At 33.3% G+C, this 24987-nt stretch overlaps 1 protein-coding gene across 15 annotated transcripts in view; it reads left to right on the forward strand.

Annotated features, from left to right (window-relative positions):
• Positions 1–24987, forward strand: part of LOC136026090 (myosin heavy chain, muscle-like) — a 125038-nt gene that overhangs the window by 44264 nt on the left and 55787 nt on the right. For 5 of the 15 annotated variants that reach the window (XM_065702301.1, XM_065702306.1, XM_065702303.1 and 2 more), the window contains exons 9-16: positions 613–716; positions 1533–1670; positions 3514–3633; positions 5600–5749; positions 6749–6919; positions 8810–8989; positions 11429–11585; positions 14031–14092. In XM_065702301.1, the coding sequence (XP_065558373.1) occupies positions 613–716; positions 1533–1670; positions 3514–3633; positions 5600–5749; positions 6749–6919; positions 8810–8989; positions 11429–11585; positions 14031–14092 (1082 nt within the window). Of the gene's footprint in view, positions 1–612; positions 717–1532; positions 1671–3513; positions 3634–5599; positions 5750–6748; positions 6920–8809; positions 8990–11428; positions 11586–14030; positions 14093–16552; positions 16615–19631; positions 19685–24987 lie in introns of all 15 variants that reach the window. The other 10 variants (XM_065702302.1, XM_065702304.1, XM_065702300.1 and 7 more) reach the window with 2 other exon arrangements.

A 24987-nucleotide genomic window follows, 5' to 3' on the forward strand; every position in this document is an offset into this window, starting at 1 on the left:
TTCGCCGAACCCCGCCGAAAATTGAGGCAATTGCTATTAAAATACGATAAAATATACGATAGTTTTGCTAAACATATACTAAATTTATGAAACTGTGTATCTCTCCCCCTTTTAGAAAGTAATCTGACCCCACCATGGTTTGGAATGAAGTTGTGACCTGTGGATTCCTTTTCCTTCTATATTTCTGACCTCTCCAGATCTACTAACTGAAGAAAAATAAATTCGGTCTCTTCATATACTGAATGTGAAATATATTTATTTTTCTTTTAAGAAAAATTCTTCTTAATTTAAGAAAATTTAAGAAAAATAAAAATTTATTTTAAGAGTAAACAGTTTCATGATCATGGTAAAATTTTTGGATGATAGAAAGGGGTTTTGGATATCTTTACACTCATTTTGAATAAAATATTGGCCAGAAATAACAACCCTGAAGACACTGCCCAATCCAAATTTTGACTGTCCAAATTTGAAATAAATCTAAATCCACCCCCCCCCCCCAGGATCAGGTTGAACTCCTACCACAAATACTATCTAGGTGAATTACTTTTTATTTTAGTTATCTGTCTCAGATAACATTTGTTTCACACACTTCTAAATGTTTTTTTTTTTCAGAGATGTGCAAACTATCGAACAACATTTATGATTATCATTTTGTGAGTCAAGGTAAAGTCACCGTCGCCAGTATTGATGATAGTGAGGAGTTTGTCATTACAGATGTAAGTTAACTTATGCTTTTATTTTGATTGCCTTTCCGCTCGCTTTCATTGAACCCAGAGAAAGATAAATACATATATGCACATGTATACATCATTACTTTGTGGTTTTTCTCGTGATTCCCTCAAACACTCGTTGTTAAAACCAACTCGATATATATATATATATATATATATATATATATATATATATATATATATATATATATATATATATATATATATATATATATATATATATATATATATATAGAAACATTAGAGTTAGCTATTTAATGTGCCCATTGGTCAGCCTAGTGCTGAAGCATGGCGAATTTTGTCTTCCCACCGTAGAGAATAAATTATGAATTGAAACGCAAGAATGATCCAAATATTTATTGGAAAAGGAAGAGAGAAAAAAAAGAAAAAAAGAAAAAGAAGGCACCTGAAATTTATGTGTAAAAAAAATCAAATAGCTCAGGAAGCCTAATTTTTGGGGTTGGTTGAATATAAAAATTAGTGATGGCTACCTCTAAGTAAAGCTAATCTTTATATTTTGTTATTATTTCTTTCCATAAATAATATCGTTAGATGTAAATTAAGTCTAGAATACGCGGCTTCCTGCTTCCTGTTCACATTGAAAAGACGAATGGAGGTCGCTCAAAGTAGTGTTATTCAGTGTCTAATATTATTTACGCCAACACCTCTGTACCTGATGGGTTGCCTAGATTACTTTTTAAGAAAAGATAATAATAGACAAATGGATAATGGCGACATTGGAAACTTCTGTAATATAAGGTCTTTGTATGATCTCAACTTAATGATCTTTTGTGATTGCAGGAAGCCTTTGACATCCTTGGGTTTACTCCTGAAGAAAAGGCCAATGTCTATAAGGTAGTTGCCACCGTTATGCACATGGGTGAAATGAAGTTTAAACAAAGAGGTCGAGAAGAACAGGCAGAAGCAGATGGCACCGTGGTGAGTATATGCTTCTGAAAATTTCCATTGAGTTTTATGCTCAGTCCAGACGTAGTAGTAGTGTAGGTTATCAGTTGATAAAACATTTGTGATGATGTTACATTTACAGGAGATGTGGGATATGTCGATCATTTTCTCCAGAAATATAGTATTTCAAATCGGAATGAGACATGAGATACGTGGGTTCTAAGCGTCTACCCCCTGGTGGTTACCCCCTCCCTCTCGTAAAATACCCACCCGCAGAAAATACCCCCCGCAGAAAATACTCCCACCCGGCGGAAAATACCCCCCTCCGGAAAGACCCCCAGTGGAAATTAGCCTTTCCAAATTTGATAATTTTATTTAAGTTTTTTTTTATTTCTGTAGGGGGAAGGAATTTGGGCACTTGTGTATTATGCGCCACTCACTCAAGTTTACGCTGTGTAAAGCTCGAGAACAAATCTGTTTCTTCGTTAGTTTCTTTCAGCTTAGCGCGAGACAAGACAAAGACAAGTGACAAAATATATAATTTGGGCATATTTGCACATAAAAAAGGGGGGGGGGGGTAAGGTATTTGGAAAGCTTGAAGTCAGAAAACAAACCTTACTTCATAATATGCAAAATAATTGTACTTAACATGTTTTGTATGCAGGCCCACTATACTTTAACCCATCCATGTTTGCCTCCCCATCCCTGTACCCAAAATACAAAACTTAAAGTTCCTGCCCTCTTCTATCTGACACTTGAAATTTCAAATTGACCCCTCAACCTCCTCCCCTAAGATGCTTCCTATATATCGCATATACACGTTTTTGATAATATGGGTACATGTAGTGTTTTAATGTTTATCACCGGCCACTTTCTCAAGTAGTAATTCAAAGTCAATTTGGGTAATAATACTCCCTGAAAGTTTCAACTCGAGCTTCCTAGCCGTCTTACAAATATTGTAGGTATATCTTTCTTATAACCTGGATACATTTAGGGTGTTTTGATTTACCCAACTACTTAACCATGGGTTGATTTCAAATCCTATTGATTCTAAATACTTATTGTAAAAAAATGCTTAGGTTGACTTGAAAAAATAATCTAGCCCTCCCCCATAACATAAATTTGAAGTCTCCTTGTCCACTCTTTCTTCCCCAAAACTACCTCAAAGTTTCAAATAGATTACCGTCAAACGTATTGTCTTTCATGTCTGCTAGCTCTCTCCAAGTCAAAAATCCCAGGTCCAGGTGGCTTTTCCAAAACCCCCTGCAAGTTTCAATTTGAGTCCTCATGATGCTAATCCTGCCAGCTTTTTTCCATTAAAATTATTATACTCTTAAAATAAATAATTAACTTAAAATAAATAAACTTAAAATATTTGTATCTGTGAAAGAGACGTAGCTAGGGTTTTCAGAACCCGGGGACGATGTTGTTTTCTATGCCACCCTCCCACCATCACGAACACAATATGAGGAAGAAAAAAAAAGTGGTTTATATTTGAAAAAAAACTCAGCTTGGTGTCCACTCAGAGGCTGTGCCCGGGAACATCCGTCCACCTTATCCCCTAGCTACGCCACTATTCTATGATAAAACATGATAAAACCCGTAAATATAAAAAGTTTTCACTAACATATCGTACGGCTCTCATTTCATTTTTCGATCGTACCATACGCCTCCTAATTATATAAATTTAGTTAACCTTATCATCCAGTTAGTGATGATCTTTGTAGGGAGGAAGAATGTACATACTAGATTACAATTGCAGACATTTTGGCTCAAAATTCTTAGTTAAGCATTAATGTCCTGTCAATCTTAAACAGACTATAGGAATTATATTTTTGAACTATACAGATTTAAGTGGTTAATTTTTATCTTTTAGGAAGGCGAAAACGCTGCTTTTAACGCTGGTGTCGACGGTCAACAACTTTATATGAATTTCTTAAAGCCGAGGATTAAAGTCGGTAACGAGTATGTGACCCAAGGTCGTAATAAAGATCAGGTATGTCCCTTTTCTCTTTTTCTGTATTGTAGGAGCTATAAATTTAAACTGGAGCAAGTAAATTTCGATAGGAAGAAAAAGCTAGAAAAGTTTGCGCATATAGAGAATAGTCCGTAGATGATGCGAAACTCCATGGGAATGGGAATTTTGTATTTTAGTGTGTGACCTTACAACAAATTTATCCTACTTTTTTAACATACATGTATATATATATATATATATATATATATATATATATATATATATATATATATATATATATATATATATATATATATATATATATATGTGTATATATATATATATGTGTGTGTGTGTGTGTGTGTGTTTCTTTGTTTGTTTTTGTCGATTAGAATTTCTGTTACTAAGCAAGGGTTGGTCGTACAGTCCCTGCGTAGGCTATTTGAAATAAAAAAAATATGATGAATGGCTTAAGATCTCCAAGATTTGGTTTCTGACGCAATAGAGTAATTTTACTCTCTGGTTGGATTGGATATGATAGGCGCAAAAAGTGTAGTCCCACTGTTACAGTTGCAGAACAAGAGAAATTTAAACGAACCTTAAATTGGATTGAAATTTGTATTTTAATTTGTGGTCAAAGTTTCAGTGGATGTAATTTACATAATGTAATTAATTTTTGTAATTGATAATTAATTAATGTAATTTAATTTTCTGTATGCTGCCCGATTTTGTTTTGAATCTTTGTTTTTTGTGAACTATAAAATTATCAGAAGTGGGATAGCTGGCTGAACCTAGGCTCGTTAAGAAAAAGGAGAAAAAGGCACTTGTTCTCTTTTAGCAGAAATAAGCCTCTTATCTTTAGCCCAAATTTATAGCAAAGGTAAGAAAAATAGATATAGATTCAGTTAATATTTTGCATTTAATTTAACTTAATATTTTGTATTAATTCCAAGTTTCTGCCGGTTCGAGCTATTTCTAACTTCACGAAAGGTCCTTGATCAATATGGGGTCAGAGGAGGTACACCCCTTAATTTGGAGGAGAAATAGCAAGTGGAGGTTTATTTTTCTCTGAGTCAAACCGGAGTTTCCTCTTCTCTCAGTTTGCTACACTCTTTAAATAAGCCTGAATATGGCTTAGTCAAAAATGATATTTAAAAGGAGTCCACCAGGTCAAGTTTGTTGCAAAACTCAGCTACTGGATTACCTACTATTGTACCTACTCAGACTCAAAATAAATAACAATATTTCCTTAAATAGGGATTTGGGGGGGGAGGGGGTTATCAATAAATGCTTTATACACAAATTCAACGAAGAACGATTCAACAAAATATATTAAAAATCAGCAGACAATGACATTGAACTAGTTACAAAAAGGCCTCAGAGGTTAGCTGCCAAAAAGGCAAGATTAGCTTTGAAAATGTTCTTATTTTTTTTTTTTTTCACTTCAATGGATTACCTTATTTCACCTTACCTTATCGATCAGTATTGGTTGAACTTCGTTGAAGTAAGGATGCTGGAACTGTTTTCAAAATTATACTTAGTTTCAATGGTCGTATTTCAATTTAAATTTCGGTATATTTATGTTTTGCTATGGACGGCCCTTGGACATAGGGTCTAGATGTTCGTTCAAATACAGAATTCCACTATGTTACTGGAAAAAATCCCTACTGTTCTTGTTGTTGTTTATATCTGTAGGCCTACACAAGGAGGGGGATAGAAGAACCTTTTTAAGACTTGTCTAATGCTGCGAGGAAAAGTACAAAAATTTTGCATGTGCCCTATTGTAAATCTATCGATTTAGGATCGCCAATTCTTTATTTCGATGTTTAGGTGGGCTGTGTGTAAATGATTTTGTTTTTCCTCTGTTATTTAATTTCATAACTGATCCAAATGTTGCCTGTTTTCTCTTCCCATAGAAAGGGGGTACTCAATATTTAATTTGTATTAATAACTTATTCTTCTTCATCTTGATTGAACTGTATTCGATTCACTCTCCCTTTTTCAGTGTAATAACTCCATTGGTGCCATGGCCAAAGCTATCTATGACAGAACTTTCAAGGCCCTTGTGAAGAAATGTAACGAGACCCTTGAAACTGGTCAGAAACGTATTTACTTTATTGGTGTCCTTGATATTGCTGGCTTTGAAATTTTTGACGTGAGTATAGCAACAATGATTAATTTGTTTGCTTATTTATTGTGCTTCTTTTATATATATATATATATATATATATTTTTGTTTCTTGAATAATTCTCATTTTTGTTATTGACTTCATTTTTTTTTTGTCTTAGTCTTTGAAATTTATTGCTTACTATCATTATTAATAATGTGGCTAGAAACATATTATTTATTATTTTTTTTAATTAATATTTTTGAAACCTTTATGTATATATTTCTCTTAATCTTGGTTATTTTATTGAACTAATACTTTACATTTAGATGAGAATTATTATTCATCTAGATTTTATATTCGTTTTAATTAAACATAGCTTTGTCTTCATTTTCTGGCTTTAATACCATTCTGGAGATTTATTTACTCTGTAGAGTTCAGCCGTTTAGGCCCCTCCTCCTTATCAAATCTGAAAAATTCTATCATTTTCCCATATTATCCGTTGGATTGTAAAATCTTTTTGTTTTTAGGCCTTTTAAACCTGCCGCAGACCCTTCGCCATGAAATGTTAAAAAATAGATTCTTACGTACGTTTCTGTTTGGACGGCTCGATATTAAAGCGAGTCAAATCGTTGTACTTCGATGTTTTTCTGTGAAATCGTAAAGTATATCATTGTTGCTACACAAGATGAAAAAGTTAGTTATCATAGTTGGTAGAATAATTTTTTAAGTCCTTTGTATAATTTACTGCTAATCTGAATATCCTTTAAACATCCCATATAACCCTGTCTAAGAAAATAAAATTAGAAATCTATCCAGCCGTAAGCTGTAAAAGAATATGGTTAAATTTTTTCTTCAAATTAACAGGAGATCCAAAATTACATTTAATTTCGATATTTTCAGCTTTAGGTCTCCATTGCGCCCTCCCCCACACAGTTTTCTCGATTTCATTCATGGACACCATATGTAGAAAACGTATGTCTTTGTATATGAATTCTCTCAACTCCTTTGAAGTTTATAAGTGCTGAGGTGTTAATACTTTTTAGTACAATGGATTTGAGCAACTCTGTATTAACTTCACTAATGAGAAACTCCAGCAATTCTTCAACCATCACATGTTCGTTCTTGAACAAGAGGAATATAAACGTGAAGGTATTGAATGGACGTTTATTGATTTCGGTATGGATTTGCAGGCCTGTATTGAACTTATTGAAAAGGTAATGCATTTTGCTATATTACTATTTCTTTAAACGAGCAATAATTGTGTATTTATTTATTTTTATATTTTTGTTCTCCTGAAAATGGCTGCATATTTTCTCGGGAAAACTTGTATCCTGAGATTTTATGGCATAGAAAAAAACAATTTATATAGGTCAGACGTGTGATAAGATTCGTTAAGAGTTTTAATTTTGGAGAAAAAAAATTCTTGTGAGTGACGTTATATTACATTCAAAAAGCATACATATGTCATATTTACCTTAGAAGTGGTTCCATCGTTTATTGTGTCAATCATGCATGCAAAATTACAAAAGAAACATGGTTAAGAAGAAAAATCATATGATTGACATCATATTTATGTGCACATTTCATGGGAATAAATTACATCATCTCCCCCCCCCCAGGAGTGAACGTATCGCTTTTATATTTATGACGCTTGCAACATTACAAAAGGAACATAGCTAAGTATAAAATACCAAGTGTAATTAGTTTATTTACAGAAGGCGTTTTAAGTAGTTTCGTAATGCCTAGAGGACAAATGAACAACCTAGACCATCAAAACTGACAAGACCAATCCGAGCAACTAAGGTAAAGAGTATTAAAAAAAATGTCTAAAGTAATGATAAGCGAAAATAAAGAACAAAGTTATAAAGTCAGAATACATGCGTCAGCGACAATTACGAGTCAAAACAGAAGGGAAGAACAAATAAATATGTTGTTTAAATATATGCGACAAGCAGTATAATGAAGTAAAAATGAAAGTGAAGAACAGTTTATGTTATATTATATTATATTATAGAAATATATCGGTTTATATTATGTAGTTTCCCTTTGAGAAAGAATTATTTGTTTTTCAGTGATTGTAAGAAAGGAAATGTTGAGGAACAACGCCTATAGCTAAGTTAATTTCATTAAATTAAGGCAGCTAATCACTCTTAGTTCACCTTTGGCACCTGGGCAAAAAGAGTTTCCTTAAACCCCACATGTCTATGTGTTTTCTACGCACCCATCCTCTGTGAATCTCTTTAGGAAGACAGATGTCTCTTAATGTTCCTTTTTTTATTAAAATTATTTATAAAAGATTATTAAAATTGTCTGATGTTAATGGCTTGTCTTATGCCTATGACTGGAAACTTTAAACACAAGATTAGTATATCCATTACAATTTTCTTTATATATTGTTTTGTACTTCTGTTTTTTAGTATTTTGGTTACAGTTCATTTTTCTTTACTTATCGTTCTTTACTATCGATCTATTACTTTTCTTTTTCTTTTAAAGTTTCCTAACGTTTCCGCACCTCAGCAGGAATTTGAGGCAAAGAGAAAAGGAGACATTATTTGTCTCTTACTCCGTGGTGAAAAGTGTGCTTTAATTTAATTGATTCATGTCTCTGATGTATTGTTGTAAGCCAAATACATTATTCCTTAAAGTCATGTCAGAAGAGTAAGCCCAAAACCTTAGCTTTTAAAAACTTGATTGGTTTCCCAGTGTTACTATGTGTAATTTTAAGCCAGTAAAAAAAAGTTTTTGAATTTCCCGATTTTTCACAAACAGTTCCTCCGTTTATTTGTGCTTCACGTTTCGCTCTAAATTTTAGGAGCAATTGAAAACCTGGGGAAAACATACAAAACAATTGAATACTTTCACAACAACTGTAAAGAATACAACAGCTGCATAACACTCTTTTTCGACTAGCACTTTTATGTTAATATATCTCCAAGCGAAAAAAGATTATTGCTTGAACTCATGTGGTTTCCGTGAAAAATAGTGGTTAGGGTACTTTTTTTTTCGGAGGGTGATTTTTTTTTTGAAATTCATCCCCCGTAGACCTACCATTCTAAATATCAGAGGCTCTGATTTTATTTTGACATGATTTATTGTATTTTCAGCCGCTTGGTGTGATTTCAATCATGGAAGAAGAATCTATGTTTCCAAAAGCAACGGATAAAACATTTGAAGAGAAACTGATAAACAATCATTTGGGCAAATCTAACAACTTTGTTAAGCCTAAACCACCCAAGCCTGGTTGTCAAGCGGCCCATTTTGCCATTGTCCACTACGCTGGCACAGTAAGTGCTCTTTCATTGAGTTTTCTCAAACCCATTCAATTTATCATTCTTTATCTTGTAAAGAGTTTCTACATTATCCTTGTATTAAATGTACTTAAATATTTAACCCAACAAAGTTTGCATTGCTTGCACGATAACCAATACGTTCAAACTTAAAAGACAGAGACGTTATGTCTCTTTTTGCCGTTTTGTTGAGGAAACTTTTTTTTGTTTTATAATCATGAAAGTATTTTAAATAATACAAGTAGTCTAAGTTAGGTAATCTGTGTAAGTTAAGGCTGTGTAAACTTATGTAACTGGGTGTGCTTGTATCAAACTGATATAAGTAGTTCAAATGATGTATGTGAAAGTTTGGCCTTCTTATACTAAGAAGCTTCTAATCGTGATCATGATGTGTGTCTCTCTTTATCAGTAAACAACTCGTTTATATTTTACGGCCTTCCCTCAGGTACTAATTAACTTGGGAGTGCTTGGCACTGGATTCATTTTGGCTTTTTTTAAATTTTATTTAAAGTTTTACCGAACATTTTTCACCACTATATGTGTCTTGATGATTTGACTGCCAAACTCTTATGATTCTCTGGCAGTCCTTTGGAATAATTAATAAAAAACCAGGAATAATCTTAAAAGGTTATATTAACGTTTTTGATAGGTTAGAATTAAATAAATTAAACATGAATTAAATGGTTTAGCCAATAGTCAAAGTAGTTTGATGTCTTTTTCTGATCTTTACTCTCCAAAGGAAAGGACTTTTTATATGCCCGTTTGCTTGAAAAGATGGTAATTCATGTCCTGTTATGTCGAGGCTTGTCATGGCTATGTGTCTAGGCTTTATATGTCATGGCTTGTCATGCATGGCCTGTCACTTTTTACTGATTTTGCTCTTCTAATATTGTTCATATTCTAAATTATCCCAAGGAGGAGAAAAGATTGAAACTTTAGGTTTGCTTTAAAATCTCTTAAAATCTGCGCTTTACGGTAGCCTTGTAAGTTTTTATGCCTTGTCAGCTTTTAGATTCTATTTATCTTACAATTCTATTTTTTACTCTAACTTGTTCCGAGAAAGAAAAAATTCCAAACAATGTCTGGTTTATAATCTTTAGAACAGTCCTTGCTCCCTCTTTAGTGTAAACTCACTTGCCAGTCTGTACTCGGTGTTGCCTTGTAAGCTTGTATAGCTTTTTGTATTTCATTCTTTTACGTTTTTAATTTTGCTTTTAAAAATTTCTAAGAAGGAAAAAAAAATCTAATATGTAATCTTGTAAATAAGTATTACTTTTGCCTTATCTTAATATCACTTAGAAGTCAATGCTAAGAACGGTTTTGTAAACTTGTATTGTTTTCAGCTTACTTTGGTTTTTATAATTTTTTTTTTATTGCTTGGTTTTTACTCTGTAGTTAATGCTTCACACCTGTTTTAAAAGTAACAAAAACTGTTCAATTTCTGGCTAAAAGTCATAGAATTTTTTTATATATTTGAGTTGTATTATACACTTCCTCCTCTTCGAAACCTGTCATTGTATCACTGGCATTTTCAGTTACTTAATCTCTACGACAAGAAACAAAATTGCAGCTATAAAAGACTAGAGAACCAAAAATTAAGTCTGTGCAATCAAGCTGATTCAAAGATCAAAATTGCTATCAGAATCTAGCGACCAATTTTTATTATAATGATGCTCTTCTACAGTAATTCACCAAATTTGAGAAGGGTGGAATGTGATTTTGATTATATAGGTATTGGGGGGGATAAATTTGTCATTATTTTAAATGTTCAATGAAGACACAAAAAAAGCTTTTTCAATGAAAATTCTAATTTGTTTTCATAATACGTGGAGGGGGCAGAAAATATAGGGGACACAGGACCTCCCACTCCCTCCCCCCTCCCGAATTGATATCACTGGTGCGTGTCTTGTGGCATTTCTTGCGAAAATGAGATACGTAGTCTACCTTTTTAACTCAGTGAGCTCTGTCATATATTTAGTTTTTTCAGGGGGAGGGGCAATAACAATAAAAAATCATTTCATAATTTGAATAAGAAGCACTCAGAAATTTGATTAAATTCAGTACTTTTTTGGAAAGAGGGCAAATTCCTCCTTCTGTGTTCATCCCTGTGCTCTATCAACGGGCGTGACCTGTTTTCATGGGTCTTATTTTATGATTGAAATACGTTGAAGATCCTCCCACAGTTTTTTATTTTCTATGTTTTATTAGCAGAAATTTCAATACGGTGTAAACTACAGTGTTACGTAGGGCATTCACTTTTCTATGAATATAATATTTTGTCATTTAATTGATGCAGGGTAAATGTATCTACCCTCCTTCTCCTTAGTGCAAGCAGGTATATTTACTGTCTTTTCAAAGGTACCATACATGACGTTATTTGATTATGTAATCTATTTATTTATATTATACAATATTTAGTTTGCCATCTTCTTAAAGGTACCCTACAATATTACTGGATGGCTTGAGAAGAACAAGGATCCGCTTAATGACACTGTTGTTGATCAACTGAAGAAGGCTTCTAACAAACTCGTGGTTGATATCTTTGCTGATCATCCTGGACAGTCTGGTGGGGCTGAGCCAGCTGGAGGCAAAGGTGACGTATTTTAGCCAAGCAAAATCCTATGTTTTGTTATTACGGGAAAATTTTTTGTTTTTGTGGAATATCAGAGCAAATATTCAAGTTTGTGACTTTATAAAATGTTATTAATTTAAAAAAAAAACAGAATTACCCTCAATTTGAAGATTAACGTGATGGTCTTGGGACCAGCCAAAAAAAACGTGAAATAGAAGTTTATAACACAACTAATGACTTTAGTTATTCTTAGAGCCCAAAGAGTTTGAATGGGAGGAAATGATCATCATCAAAAAATTACCTTTAAAGCTTCTGATCAAATTTCCCGCAAGTTAATTTTTCATGTTACCATCCACCATTTTCGAACATTCTTTATACCTTATAACTGAAGAGGCAAACGCATTGGAAGAGTATAGTAATTTTAAATATTTCAGTGTAAACAAAAGCTTAAAACTTATGATTGTATCTTAATATATTGAGTACATAATAGGTGGATTATTTAAAGTAACCTGAAGATTTTACCATATATAATGACCTGAAAACTGACCAATGAGAACCAATAAGGAGAATAGAAGCAACAAAGAGATAAATAACGGGAAAAAAAGCAAAAATGCCGAGTTAACATAACGAAAATTATGGCATAGCTGTCTATCAATTGTTAATTCCCTGTGTAAAGTATTTACTAATTTTCTCTCAATATTGAAGGGCCCATCACTTTTTCTTAAAGTTAATTAAGCTACTATTTTTGAGAAAAATCCTTCTCTGGCTCTTTAAATCGTTCCAGTGCTCTTCCTCTTTTATTGCTATACCATGTAATGATAAATATGATGCCCTTGTGACTTATCATCTTTATATTCTTCCACATCTTTCCACTTTTTCAGTTGCCATAATTGGGGTGATTATGATAATATATAAGTAATTATGATATTGTAGCCTTAATCATAGGCTAGTTGTACTCGTATTTCTATTAATTATCTGCTTACTTGATAAATCAAAATTCCACTGATTTTCATGAAGAGTTTAATTTTCTTATTATGCTACTTTATACTTCTCAGGTATGTCTTCTCATTGAGAGTTTTCTCTACTGCTAGAAGGCAAATGTGATATCTATAACTTTTAAAGGCCTCTTAAAACTTTTTTTTGTCACTTTTTCCGCCATTTGGTTCAGAAACGTTTGTTTTTGTTTCATTTTGAAGATCTCAAGATAATGAATTTCAGTTGTTTCGACTGGATTGAATGCTGAAACAAAAACTGGTAATTTCTTGGCAGAATGCTAAGTTTTCGCATGATTTCCAAAAAAATAGAAGAAAAAAAAATGCGTCTTTAGCGGCAAATTATTCAAAGAGGTGAAACATGTCATCAATAAAAAAAAGGATTTTTTCTGTTAAATATGTTTCTAAAAAAGCCTATTTTTCAAGTAAATGATGTTAATTTAAGCAAGGCGGGGATCTCGATGATATTGGCTCATATAGACCTATAAGCCCACTCTCAAGCTTGTTATTAGCTCTATTGCTGAATATAGATATGTCCAGTATTGCAGAGGCTCTCAAAACCCCGTTGGTACTGCTTCAGAGAATCCAAAATAGGGCTTTTAGAATGGGTTTTTGTACCAATTGTATGCCATTACAAGTAAGAAATTGGATGTGATGGCTCAGTGTGTTTGATATAATTTCATTCACTTCTCTCCCTCTAATTTGCTATATCGACTAGCAACACCACTTGACGAGGCAAATGCGTAGACGCCGGACACGCTAAAACTGCCCGCTAGACAGGACAGAACATTTATTGCTTAAACGATGGACTTTTCAGACGCAGAAATTCGGCTTAGAAGTTTCTTCCGAAAGACGTCATCTTTTGAAATCTGTCAGTTGATTCTTAGAAAAGGACATTCAATAGACACAATCATAAAAATACCACAGAAGAGAAAATGTGGGACTACTGGTATATAAAAGTGTTAATTAACCCTATTTTTGAGTACTAATACACTTTATTCTCAGCTACTCGGGGATTTGAAGCGATCTAGTACGATTAGACACTTAATTTGCTGATATTTTAATAAGAGTTACATATAAAGATTTTTCCTATTATTAAATAAATAATCAACATTACAATCAATAATCATTATGAATATTCTAATCAATGATCAATATTATATGATAATGATCAATTTAAACGTTGGATGTATCTATTTCCATGAATAATAAATGTTGTCACTCTGTTCCAGACTTTGCTCAAAAATGTGTATGAGAAGTTTCCTGTATGGGCGATAGATAGGGCTTTACCTATTGCAAAGTCTTTATTTTTAAACTAATGGTATTGACACTTCATCTTTCAGAAAGCTTTTTTAATATCTGTTTACTGTTGGGATTATCATATATGTCTCAGGCATTTTTTAAGAATTATTTTTTGATAGGAGGTGTTTTTTTTTTTTACTTTACTTTCTGAATTATTGAATTTTTAATTCAGGTGGAGCTGGGGCAAAGCGTGCTAAGGGTTCTGGTTTCCAGACTGTATCTGCACTGTACAGGGTAAACTATGATACGATGCACTGAAAGCATGTTGCTTTCAATTTGCTGCTTTTTTCACACACATGCCATTTTATCTGAGCTAAGACTATACCCAGAGATGGAGTGGTGAGGAAGGGGCTCAGTCCTGTCGACATGTTTAAAATCCTGATTTTCTTACAAATGTCATTTTCTTGTTATATTTAAGGCATCGTTTGGCAAATTTCAAAACGTATTGAATCGAGCACCCCTCACTGAAGTCAAAAGTCTCCGGGGTTTGATCTTTTTTCTTTGCTGGTCAAAATTAAAAGGGCTGTCATGGTTTATAATCCATTTGACATTAATGGTACCAAAGAACATACTGAGACACGATTCTGTTTTCAAAATCAAATTGTGATTAGTTTAAATAAAATTAGATGGGGGGGGGGGTTGTTGCCCCTCGCCTTCCACGAATTCTTTAGATTTATAAGATATTCCATAGTTTTATTTATTTCCCTTTAATTCAGGTTTTTTTCTGATCTGTTTTGTGATCAAAATAGATCAGACCTCGCCTCCCACTGGTCTTTGAATCGGATGAAATCTACTTGTCCTTCAACTGACCAATCGAATTCATTGATTATAAATTTATCACATCACAAGCCCTTTTAGGTTTGACTTGGTCATTACCTGTTGATAATTCATTTGCTTTTTGTAGCAGAATTTCTGTACTGAGCAATTAAAGTGCTTATTCTTCAGTTTTAGTGCTCATTTAATTTAAATGCTTCTTTTTCAATGTTAGCTTCTAAAGCTCGGCTTTGGCATTTGATAGTGCCATTCAGCTAACTAATTTATTAAAAAAATACCGCTGCTATACTTGTTTATTTTCTTATTAACAAATGGGTCTAAAAAAAACACATTTAAATCTCTATTTAAAACTAACAAAACAGAACTATATAAACAGCTCATGTAATAATTCTTGGAAGCCACTTTGTAACAGCTTTCTGCCATTGGTGTAATAGAAGAGCTATGTACAAGAATTTTAAGCTTTAAAGCTTGGCTTTGGCTTTTAATTATGTTATTCAACTTCCAGGACAGTTCATGGAAGTCATTGTATGACAGCAGTCTGCCACTGAAATAACAGCTCATAGAATAGCTATGTGCAAGAATTTTGGGCTTCAAGGCCCAACTTTGGCTTTGAATTGTGATGTTCGACTAATTAATAATGTTTTAAATATACCACTGCTATACTAATCCATGTGACAGTTCGTAAAGGACGCTGTGAGACAGATGTTTTGTACTGATATAATAGCTCAGAAAAGACCTAAAAAAAAGAACTTTTTTTTAAAAATAGATCTGATTTGAAAAGTAGATCTGGGTTAGTTTGTCTTAAATTATTGGTGTTAGTATTCGATTGAGTGCTGATCTAGTTGCGAAAGTCTTTGCGTATTCCTAAAGGGAAACACAAAAAAAAAAAAAAAATAAAAAAAAAATGATTTAACCAAGCAGCTATTTATATTAAATATATTTTTAACCATATATGCACATAATCTGTAGGCTTTTTTTTCCGCTGTCCCGATCGTTGCTGAAACTTGTTTCTGATCATTCTTTGTTTGCTTGTGGAAACAAGCTATTCTAACACAAACTTAGTGGAGACGTAGGTTTGGAAGCAAGCACAAATCTCGTACAACCTTCACAAAAATTCCCACAGCAAACACGCGATTATTCCTGGGGATAATTCCCCTTGGAAAATTTCCCGCGGAAAAACTTCCTCAACAGAACAATATCAAGAGAATACCAATCCCACTGAAAATTTACCCCAGACAGTTTCTCCTGAAAATCTTCACATGTGAAATTGAGTCGCCAAAGATAATTAGCACAAATAAAACGAATTTTGTATAGGAATTTTGGTAAATTCCCCCCGTGTAAAACTTACCCTTGGAAGCTCACTCTTACAAACTTCCCTCTCAACGGAAAATTCTCCGTAGAAATTTCCCCGCATTTGTTCTAGAATCACCAGGAATAAAGATTCATACGAATTTGCACTAGTACTATGGACATTCTGCCTGAAATTTTTGATGCAGATATATCTGAAGCATATTTTTCTGTAGAAATTTAGCAATAGTTTTTGCTGGGGGAATATTTGTGGAGGTTATAATCTTTACTTGCTTCCACTCCTACGTTTCTGATAAGTTTGAAGTAGAATACGTTAGTTCCCAAAACAAATGAGAATTTTTACTATACAACTTTGACATAAAAAACTAAAAGATATAAGAAAGACTCACTGGAAGTATTCCTATATATATATATATATATATATATATATATATATATATATATATATATATATATATATATATATATATATATATATATATATATATATATATAAACGAAGGGGAATATGATGATGAACTTGAATGACGGTGAATTTCATATAGGATTGTGATGGTGAAAATTTATATTTATTTTTATTTTTCTTTATGAATCTTTGAATTTTTAATTCAGGCGGAGCTGGGGCAAAGCGAGCTAAGGGTTCTGCTTTCCAGACTGTATCTGCACTGTACAGGGTAAACTATGATGTGACATATCGAAAGCATGTTGTTTCATTTCCTGCTTCTTTCACACACTTATGCCATCTTATCATAGTTCATACTACACCCAGAAATGAAATAATGAGTGGAGCTCAGTTCTGCTGTGAGAGCGGTATATCTTGGCGAATTTATAAACGTATTTAAGTGAGCTCCCCTCATTGAAGTCAAATGTCTCCTGGGTTTTATTTTATGTGACTTGTTCAAAAATAAAAGAGCTGTCGTGGTGTATAATTCATTTGGCATTAATAGTTTTATTGCTTACCAAAGTATATGCTGTAGCATGATTCTACTGCCTAAGTCAAACTGTTATTGGTACTATGTAAAATGGTTTGTACCCCCCTCCCAATTTTTTGATTTGTAAGATCTCTGGTAATTTCTTGGATTTTACAGATAATTCATGTTTTTTTTTCTAGTCAATCATATTTATATCGATTGATCCATCAAATCCCTTTATTTTAAGTTTATAGTACATCACAAGTCCTTTTAGGTTTGACTAAGTCATTAACTGTTTATAATTTAATTGCTTTTTATAATAGAATTTCTATGTTGAGCAATTTACGTGCTTACTCTTCAGTTTTAGTGCTCATTTAATTTAAATGCTTCTTTTTCAATTTTAGCCTCTAAAGCTCAGCTTTGGCTTTTAATAGTGCTATTTAACTAATTAATATATTTTTAAAGATGTCGCTGCTATAATAGCCCATGTAATAGTTTGTGGAAGTCATTGTGTGACAGCCGTCTGCCAATTATATAATTACTCATAGAAGAGCTACGTGCAAGAAGATTTCAAGTCACGAGAATTAAGTCCTTATTTTTCAAAATTGATCTCGGTCAGTGTTTTTAAATTATTGGTCTTGGCATTTGATTGGGCCCTGGTCTAGTGGTGAAAGTCTTTACAAATTCCCAAATGAAAACACAAAAATTATTTAGAAGCGACTTGTGTCGAAACGCTGTTTACATTCAATCTCCCTACTTGTTTCTACCGTCCCAATCGCTGCTGGTTATATTTTCTAGTCATATCCTGCTCGCTGGTAGAAGCAGAATTGTTTCTAGTAGTGAAAGCCCTCACGGGTTTGCACCAAATGCTACGGAAATATTGGCTGGAATTTTCGCAGCGAAAACATTGGAAGCATATGTTTTTATGGAATTTGCAGGAATTTCTGCCGTGGGAATTTTGGTGAAGTTCCTGCAAAATTTTTGTGTGCTTTCACCCCAATGTGGGCGCTAAGATAAATCTAGAATTGGTGTAATTCCACCAAGGAATGAGAGTCTTTGCTATCCACTTCGTATGTCAAAAACTGAAATATATATAGAATATATTACAAAAAAACTGTTTTCCTATTTTGGTAATTGAAATAAACGAGTACCTGAACAAGGTCTTGACCTTGCAAACTTTCGCTACAAATAGTTTCCCACTATATACAGACTGGAAATACCCGAATGAGCTTAAAATCTTACTTCTTAAATTATAGTAAAGAATTAATCTATTCTCCGTGGAATCTCCAGGTCTATAGAAATATTCTAGGGATTCCATGGGAAAGAGGGAGGTAGGATAAAACCGCTAAAACTAGGATGAGAAAGTATGACTGAGATGTGCTCAGGAAATGGGATTTAAGTACTTCTTGCACGCAACTCTTCAATTGTCCTTTCTTGTGTATCAAGAGGTCTTTTTATCGTCTTGCTGTAGCCATGCGAACAAGATAGACCTCTTTAAAATTCCTTCAGGTATGAGACTTGCTGGAGGGCTTGACAAGCGTTATGCTTTTGCTTTCTCATTCACAGTTTTACCCTCTCAAGATAAAACATGCTACGTCTTTACTGTTTCTATTTAATTCTCTTTTGTTTAAATCTCGTGTCAAGCCTTATCTTGGCTAAATATGTTGTTGACAAATCCAAAAAGTTTCTCAATTTATTGGGAAAAAGGCAGATTTTTTAAAAGCTATTTAATAAAGAAGAGTCCTTCATGGGTAAATTTCGCCGCAGTATTGCGTCAACATCCAACATAATGTTCAAGATTACATTAACACGGTGTCTCCTTTTCTCTACTATATAGAGTTGGATGAATACCGTCAGGCTAATTTGTGGTACAAAAATACACTTAGACTATCCAAGAATAATCAACACGATTCTGATGAATTTACTTCCACATATGAAATGAAACACTTTAATAAAAAGAAGAAGATCAACTGGATTATTATTTTCTTAAAGCCTATTTTATATCTAAAAATGCTGTTTAATCCTAGTTCCACCTTGTGGTATTTCATGATATTTTGTTTACTAATTGTAAATACATATATAGGTTTCTTCTTAGACACTACGGTTTTTTCAACTAAAAAAAATAAATATTGAGGAAATGTTGGATGTATATTAATTGTTCATCAGTTAAATAAGGATTAAATAGAATATAGTTGATTTCTAGGTAATTTCTCTTTATCTGGCTTATCATTAATTATATTTTAGCAGGATTGCTTCGGGTCTAGTGTAACTCTAAAATGTTTTATCTTGAAAGAGTTTCATAGTATGCATTATAATTAGCTTTTACGTTACACACTTGGCGTTATAATTCGCTTTTATATGCCATATTTTGCGTTATAATTCGCTTTTTAAGTCACACACTTTGGCTATTTCTGACAGTAGGTGATCAATTTTGACAATTGAAAACAACCACGTGATGTTGCTACGTCAGCTACAACAGATACGTGACTGTGTCTTTGTTGCTTCTCAGCCTATGAAAATATATCTGAAAAAGAATGTCAATGGCATATTTTTGGTAGCTTGTAAACAGGAAGGATTTATTTGCTTAAAAACGATCTTACCGATCGAAGTCTGAACTTTTGAACTAAAATGAAGTGAATCACACAAATTGCAAAGCACAAAAAGGTACTTTTTTAGCGATGTCAAATGCGGTTGCCAAAGTGAAATTCACCTCCTGTCAGAAATTGGCTTCTGCGTTATAATCTGCTTCTATTTGTTCTAACATTTTCTTCCTCCATCAGGTGGCAAGAGAACCAAGGGTGGCGGATTTGCAACTGTTTCATCGTCGTATAGAGTATGATTTTTAAATATCGGTATTAGACTATCCTGGCTCACAGATTCAGCAAATACCATTAATTTAATTTTAAACTAAATCAGCTCGTAAATTCTGTTTCACCTCAGGAGCTTTTTTTTTTATGTCGCAATTCTTTTGATGGAATCTAGAGAAAAATATTGATTTTTAATAATTTGTCTGTTTACACAGTTCAATTATTAGCTTGGTTGTCATTATTTATTTGGTCATTAATAATGGTGAATTAACTATAATTAAAACTAAAGTCATCTATTAACGGAAATGATCCTATTTATGAAATTTAATCATAGCCCGTAAAAAAAAGGAAAAAGGGAAAGAATACGGCATTAAACTTTACAATCCCTACCGGCGGCATTGATCTCCGTTTCTTGGCCCTTCAGCCAGGAAGTGCAATGGGGGGTTGGGGGCAAACCATCCTGTGCTTTCGCGCACCCTTCCTGTTTACCTTCCTCAGATTTCTCCAGGCACCGTTTTAGAGCTGGGTCGACTCTGGCTGAGCTTACAGAGTCACGCCACTGACCCCCGTCCCAAACTAAATAATTAGGTACACTAGGATTCGAACCCTTACTCTCTCGGACAAAGGATCCTAAATCCAGCGCTCGAATCCACCCGACTAGGATCCTAAATCATAGCATGTGCTTAATATTTGTCTGTCTTTTTTTTAAATATACTATTTCTTCTTAAGGAAAAATATTTTAAACTAATTGATTTGCTATTTACAACGAACCATATAATTACTCAATTTATTGACTTTTAAATCGCCATTCAGTTGAGTATTAAAGATAGTTATACCTTTACGGAGAGGGGGGGAGGGTCCGGTGTCAGTGAAAGAACCCTTGAGAATATTCTGAAAACCATAAATCTGTGGCCTAAAAGTACACTGATTTGGTGTTTTAGCCCCACTACATTGAAAAACTCTTTTACGCCCTCCTCCCATCTTAGGGTGTTGTCCTGTATATACTTAAGGCATTATTCATTATTATTCTTTATCATGAATTGTAAATTATCAGTGATAAGAATATCATTATTGACATGCTACAGCACCCAACTAAGTTTCTTATTGATTTGAATTACCAAAAGACTCATTATATTTCTAGTCCGACATTGTTGAGCGTGTTAAAGAAACTCCCTGACGCCTTATACCTGTAGATTCTTGTTTTATTATTATAATTTATGTAAAATTTCTGAAGATTCTGTGAGCCTGGATAGCCAATAGCATGGTCTCTATGATTTTCATTTTCGTTTGAAGATGGTAAGCATGGTAAAATTTGAAAGCGTTTCACCTTGGGTGCGTTTCATACTTAATTCTCAACTTCTACCAAATAACTGTAGGGGTAGCACTTGTAGGGGTATGAACAAGCACCTGATTTACCTCGTTTTATCTGGAACGCCAAAGGGCTTTAATCAGTGATGATGGGAGAGTAGAAACTGGAATGCTGAAAACAGAAATTAAACATATTGAGATTAAAATGTATACAAAAGCTATCTATACTAACACTGATAATCTTATATCCAACATTGTTATAAACACTATACTCGGGCCACATTATGGCCACGCTTGTGGATAAAATTAAATTTTACTATTACGGTGCTGATTATGTGTCCCTTTCATAATTTTTCTAATTGAACAAGGTTCAAGTTTCCAATATAATGTTTATGACCAATCAGAGTAAAGATTTAAGGCATAATTTTTGAAATGAAAAAGATGGAAGCTGTGAACAACAGTTTTCGCATCTGTAAGGTGAATCTGGCAAAAGATGCATAGGCATAGTCTTAGTAGGTCATCAGTTGGTAATTGATGGCAACAAATCAGTTTTGACACAAGCTTTTTAAATCAATTTCTTGCCAGTTCATTTGTATGTTTTTCTAGCACAAGCGTGATGTTAAATCAAGAACAAACCATTGAATAATTTTTTTTCTATTGAGAATTGCGATTATGGTGTGGCTCGGGCATCATTATCAGCATCTCTGCTGATAATCCACTTATTCTGGCTAACTTTCCAATATAGAAGGTTCGCTAATATTACTAAAAGCTCATTGCAGCTAAAAGCCATGCGAGATCAACACAGGGGGAAGAATGCAGTTTTTTGTTTATATTTACTTCACGGGTCACCACTCCTTACGAGAGAAGCCCCTGTGAAAGGGAGGTTTGAAACATGGATCCCAAAATTTCCTAGCGTGCCTTGATTTACTGTGCTGCCAGTCAGGGGCATGCGTAGAGGGGGATGGGGGTGGATCCGGACCCTTTCTAAAAGCATAAATTTTCTAGAATTTCTGGGCACTTTGCTATTTAAATTATCAAACATTATTCCCTTTTTGCTATTGACCCCCACCTCTCCCCAACCGAAAAGATTATGTGTACGTGGCTGCTGTCAGTAAATAATAATCCTTAAGTAATAGGGTGAGTCTGAGTCAACTCTATCGCGTAATTTTCATTCTTCCGAAGATTTTTAACTCTTATCTTTATTTGATAAGATTATCTTTAAGATTATCTTTATTTTTTTATTTTTTATTTAGAGCAAGTTAGAGTTAAGTTTGAAACGCATCCCTTATGAAGGTTTGTTTGTCCTGAAGAATGTTCACAAAATACTTTCCCCATTGGTTTTCTGAAACATTATTTAAGTCAACGCTATTTTTGCAATAGGCTTTGCTTAGCTAAGCTTTTAACCATACGGAGCAAGATAATTTATCAATTTTCTATTAACTAAACTTTTAATTTTGTAAATGTCATTTAGTCTAAACTTCTAATATTTTCTATCAAATCTATTTTTAGAGTTTAGCATTTTTCAAATTTAGTAACTTTTGATCAACTACTACCTAACTTTTTTAGTTTAATTTAGAACCACCTTATTCTCAGTAAGTTAAGTAGTCAAGATTAGTCATCGGACTAAACATTTTTGTGTCAAGCTTGGTGCTAGAAATTAAGCAAAATGTTTTCAAATATCCCCCAAAATACTAACTTTCTTTAAAAGAATCTAAATCAAAATAATTTGGCTTAACTACGATTTTTCAAGGAGCTAAAACATGTGTATTCAATGTTATGTTGGTACTGGATTGAGCATGTCGGTGTTATTCTGCATTTTAATGATATAGTTGAATTATTGTTTCTTTTTTTTTTGTTATTAATGGTATACTCAGAACCAAAGGGTCTATGTCATATTATCATAATTCAAAATGAGAGTAAAAATATAGATTTTGAGCTTTTCACCGCTGCAGTTTCTGTTCAAGGACCTAAATTTAGAAAAACGGGTAATATAATGTTTGAATTCGAGCTATATTCTTTGATTTGCTGCCTAGACGCAAATTGAAGTGTCTGGCTTCACTTTGCTCTATGGTAAAGATAAAAAATACGGAATGAATTTTACTATCCCTACTGGTGCTGTTGATCTCCGTTCCACGTCCCTTCAGCCAGGAAATGTAATGGTAGGCTAGGGGCCAGCCATCCAGTGCTTTCGCACACCCTTCCTGTTTATCTCGTCCAAATTGTCCAGATACCCATTTAGAGCTACATCATACTTGCTGTATGACGTGTGAAAATGTGTTAAGTAGCGTTCACATGCATTTCTAGTTAGACTTGTTCATGCCTAAAATTGGGTGTCTAGGTAGTATGTGCACATGAATTTAATTCTATTAGACATACATGTGGGCGCTACTTTTAAGAACAGGCGATAAAGACTGTGACAAAACAGTTTCCTGATGGACAGAACTTGAAATACTAAACACATAATTCCGGGCTCTAAAACTAGGTAGTTAGGTGGAACTTATTTCAGCCGAGCACTGGATTTGCCTGTGAACAAGAGCTTTTTAAACGCAATGTCTTACCAGACTCGTGTTAAGCTATTGTGGCTCCGTGACATCAATGTTAACGCCACTTTAGGTATTCGTCGAGCAAGAAGTTCCAAGAGTAGCTGATTTTTTGATTCAGGGTCTATCTCCCAAGAAGTAAATATACATCCATATGACGTCAGTGGGTACCGCCCTCCCCCCTAAAAAAACATACAAAAACATAAACAACGAAATATTGAGCGCAAAAACTCATTTTAGAGATGCAAGCTTTGGTTCTGGGCTTGACATCATAAACCAGTTTGTGCTTCTTTTCCTCTAACATACAGATATGAAGCATTTACTAACATGCACTCTTTTTTAGACCATTTTCTCTTTTTTAATGGATTTCGTTCTCATTTTTGATGATTGCCTTTAATTTGATTTGCTCGTTTTTACTCAATGTCTTACTTTGCTTGTTAAGAGCTATAGTTATCTAATCCTTTAGTCTTTCTTCCTTTTTTTTCAACTGATGTTTCAATATTCTTTTTTTGTCTTTATTTTCTGAGTTCTTTTTGCAGAATTTGAGCTGATTTGAGATCTAGTTTACTTATTTATTTATTTACTATAATTAGAAAAAGAAAACAAATTTGCTGTATTAGTAAAGATAAATGGAATTTATAGGAAAATCGCGAAACAATCATAATAATCTTGTAATAATTCCAGGGGGGCCAGGTGTCTAGTAAAATGCTAGTAAATCTGGGTAAATGAAGTAAAATAGCTACGTTACAATGGAATGAGCATGTCGTCGTTTTCTTATATATGTTTATCATTAGATTAGTTTCAAACCTCTTTATAATAAGCATGGATTTTTACATATTATTTGCCTGTGATTTGCCCATTTCTTGGAAAATTATAAGTGTGAGTGTTTCTTGAGTTATTATTATCAGTATTATTCTTTAATTCTTTAAGTACTATCGGCTATATAATTTGTATTTTTGAAGGCTCTTCCGAAGTCATTAATTCTTTCGAATTAAGTCATTAATTCTTCATTAATTAATTAAGTCATTAAAGTGATTAATTAATTAAGTCATTAAAGTCATTAATTCTTTCGATGGCTCTTCGAAAGTCATTAATTCTCTTCGAAAGTCATTAATTTTTTCGAATTAAGTGATTAATTCTTAATTAATTAATTAATTAATTAAGTCATTAAAGTCATTGATTAATTAAGTCATTAAACTCATTAATTCTTTCGAAGGCTCTTCGAAAGTCATTAATTCTCTTCGAAAGTCATTAATTCTTCGAAACCTAATCTTTGTGTTCAACACATTACCATTTGTTTCAGTAAAAAGAACTCCAAAATTTGCTGGTGAATTTGGTTTAAGTAAAACCACTAGAATATTTAAATCTTTATCAAGCGCTATTGCGCTGCCTATGATTTAATATGCCAATTGATATCGAAGCAATTACTTTTGATTAATAATTATATTTTCTGTTCTAGAAAGTACAAAGTAACTTATAAC

Source organism: Artemia franciscana, chromosome 4 (assembly GCF_032884065.1).
Source record: "Artemia franciscana chromosome 4, ASM3288406v1, whole genome shotgun sequence".
Taxonomy (NCBI): Eukaryota; Metazoa; Arthropoda; class Branchiopoda; order Anostraca; family Artemiidae; genus Artemia; species Artemia franciscana.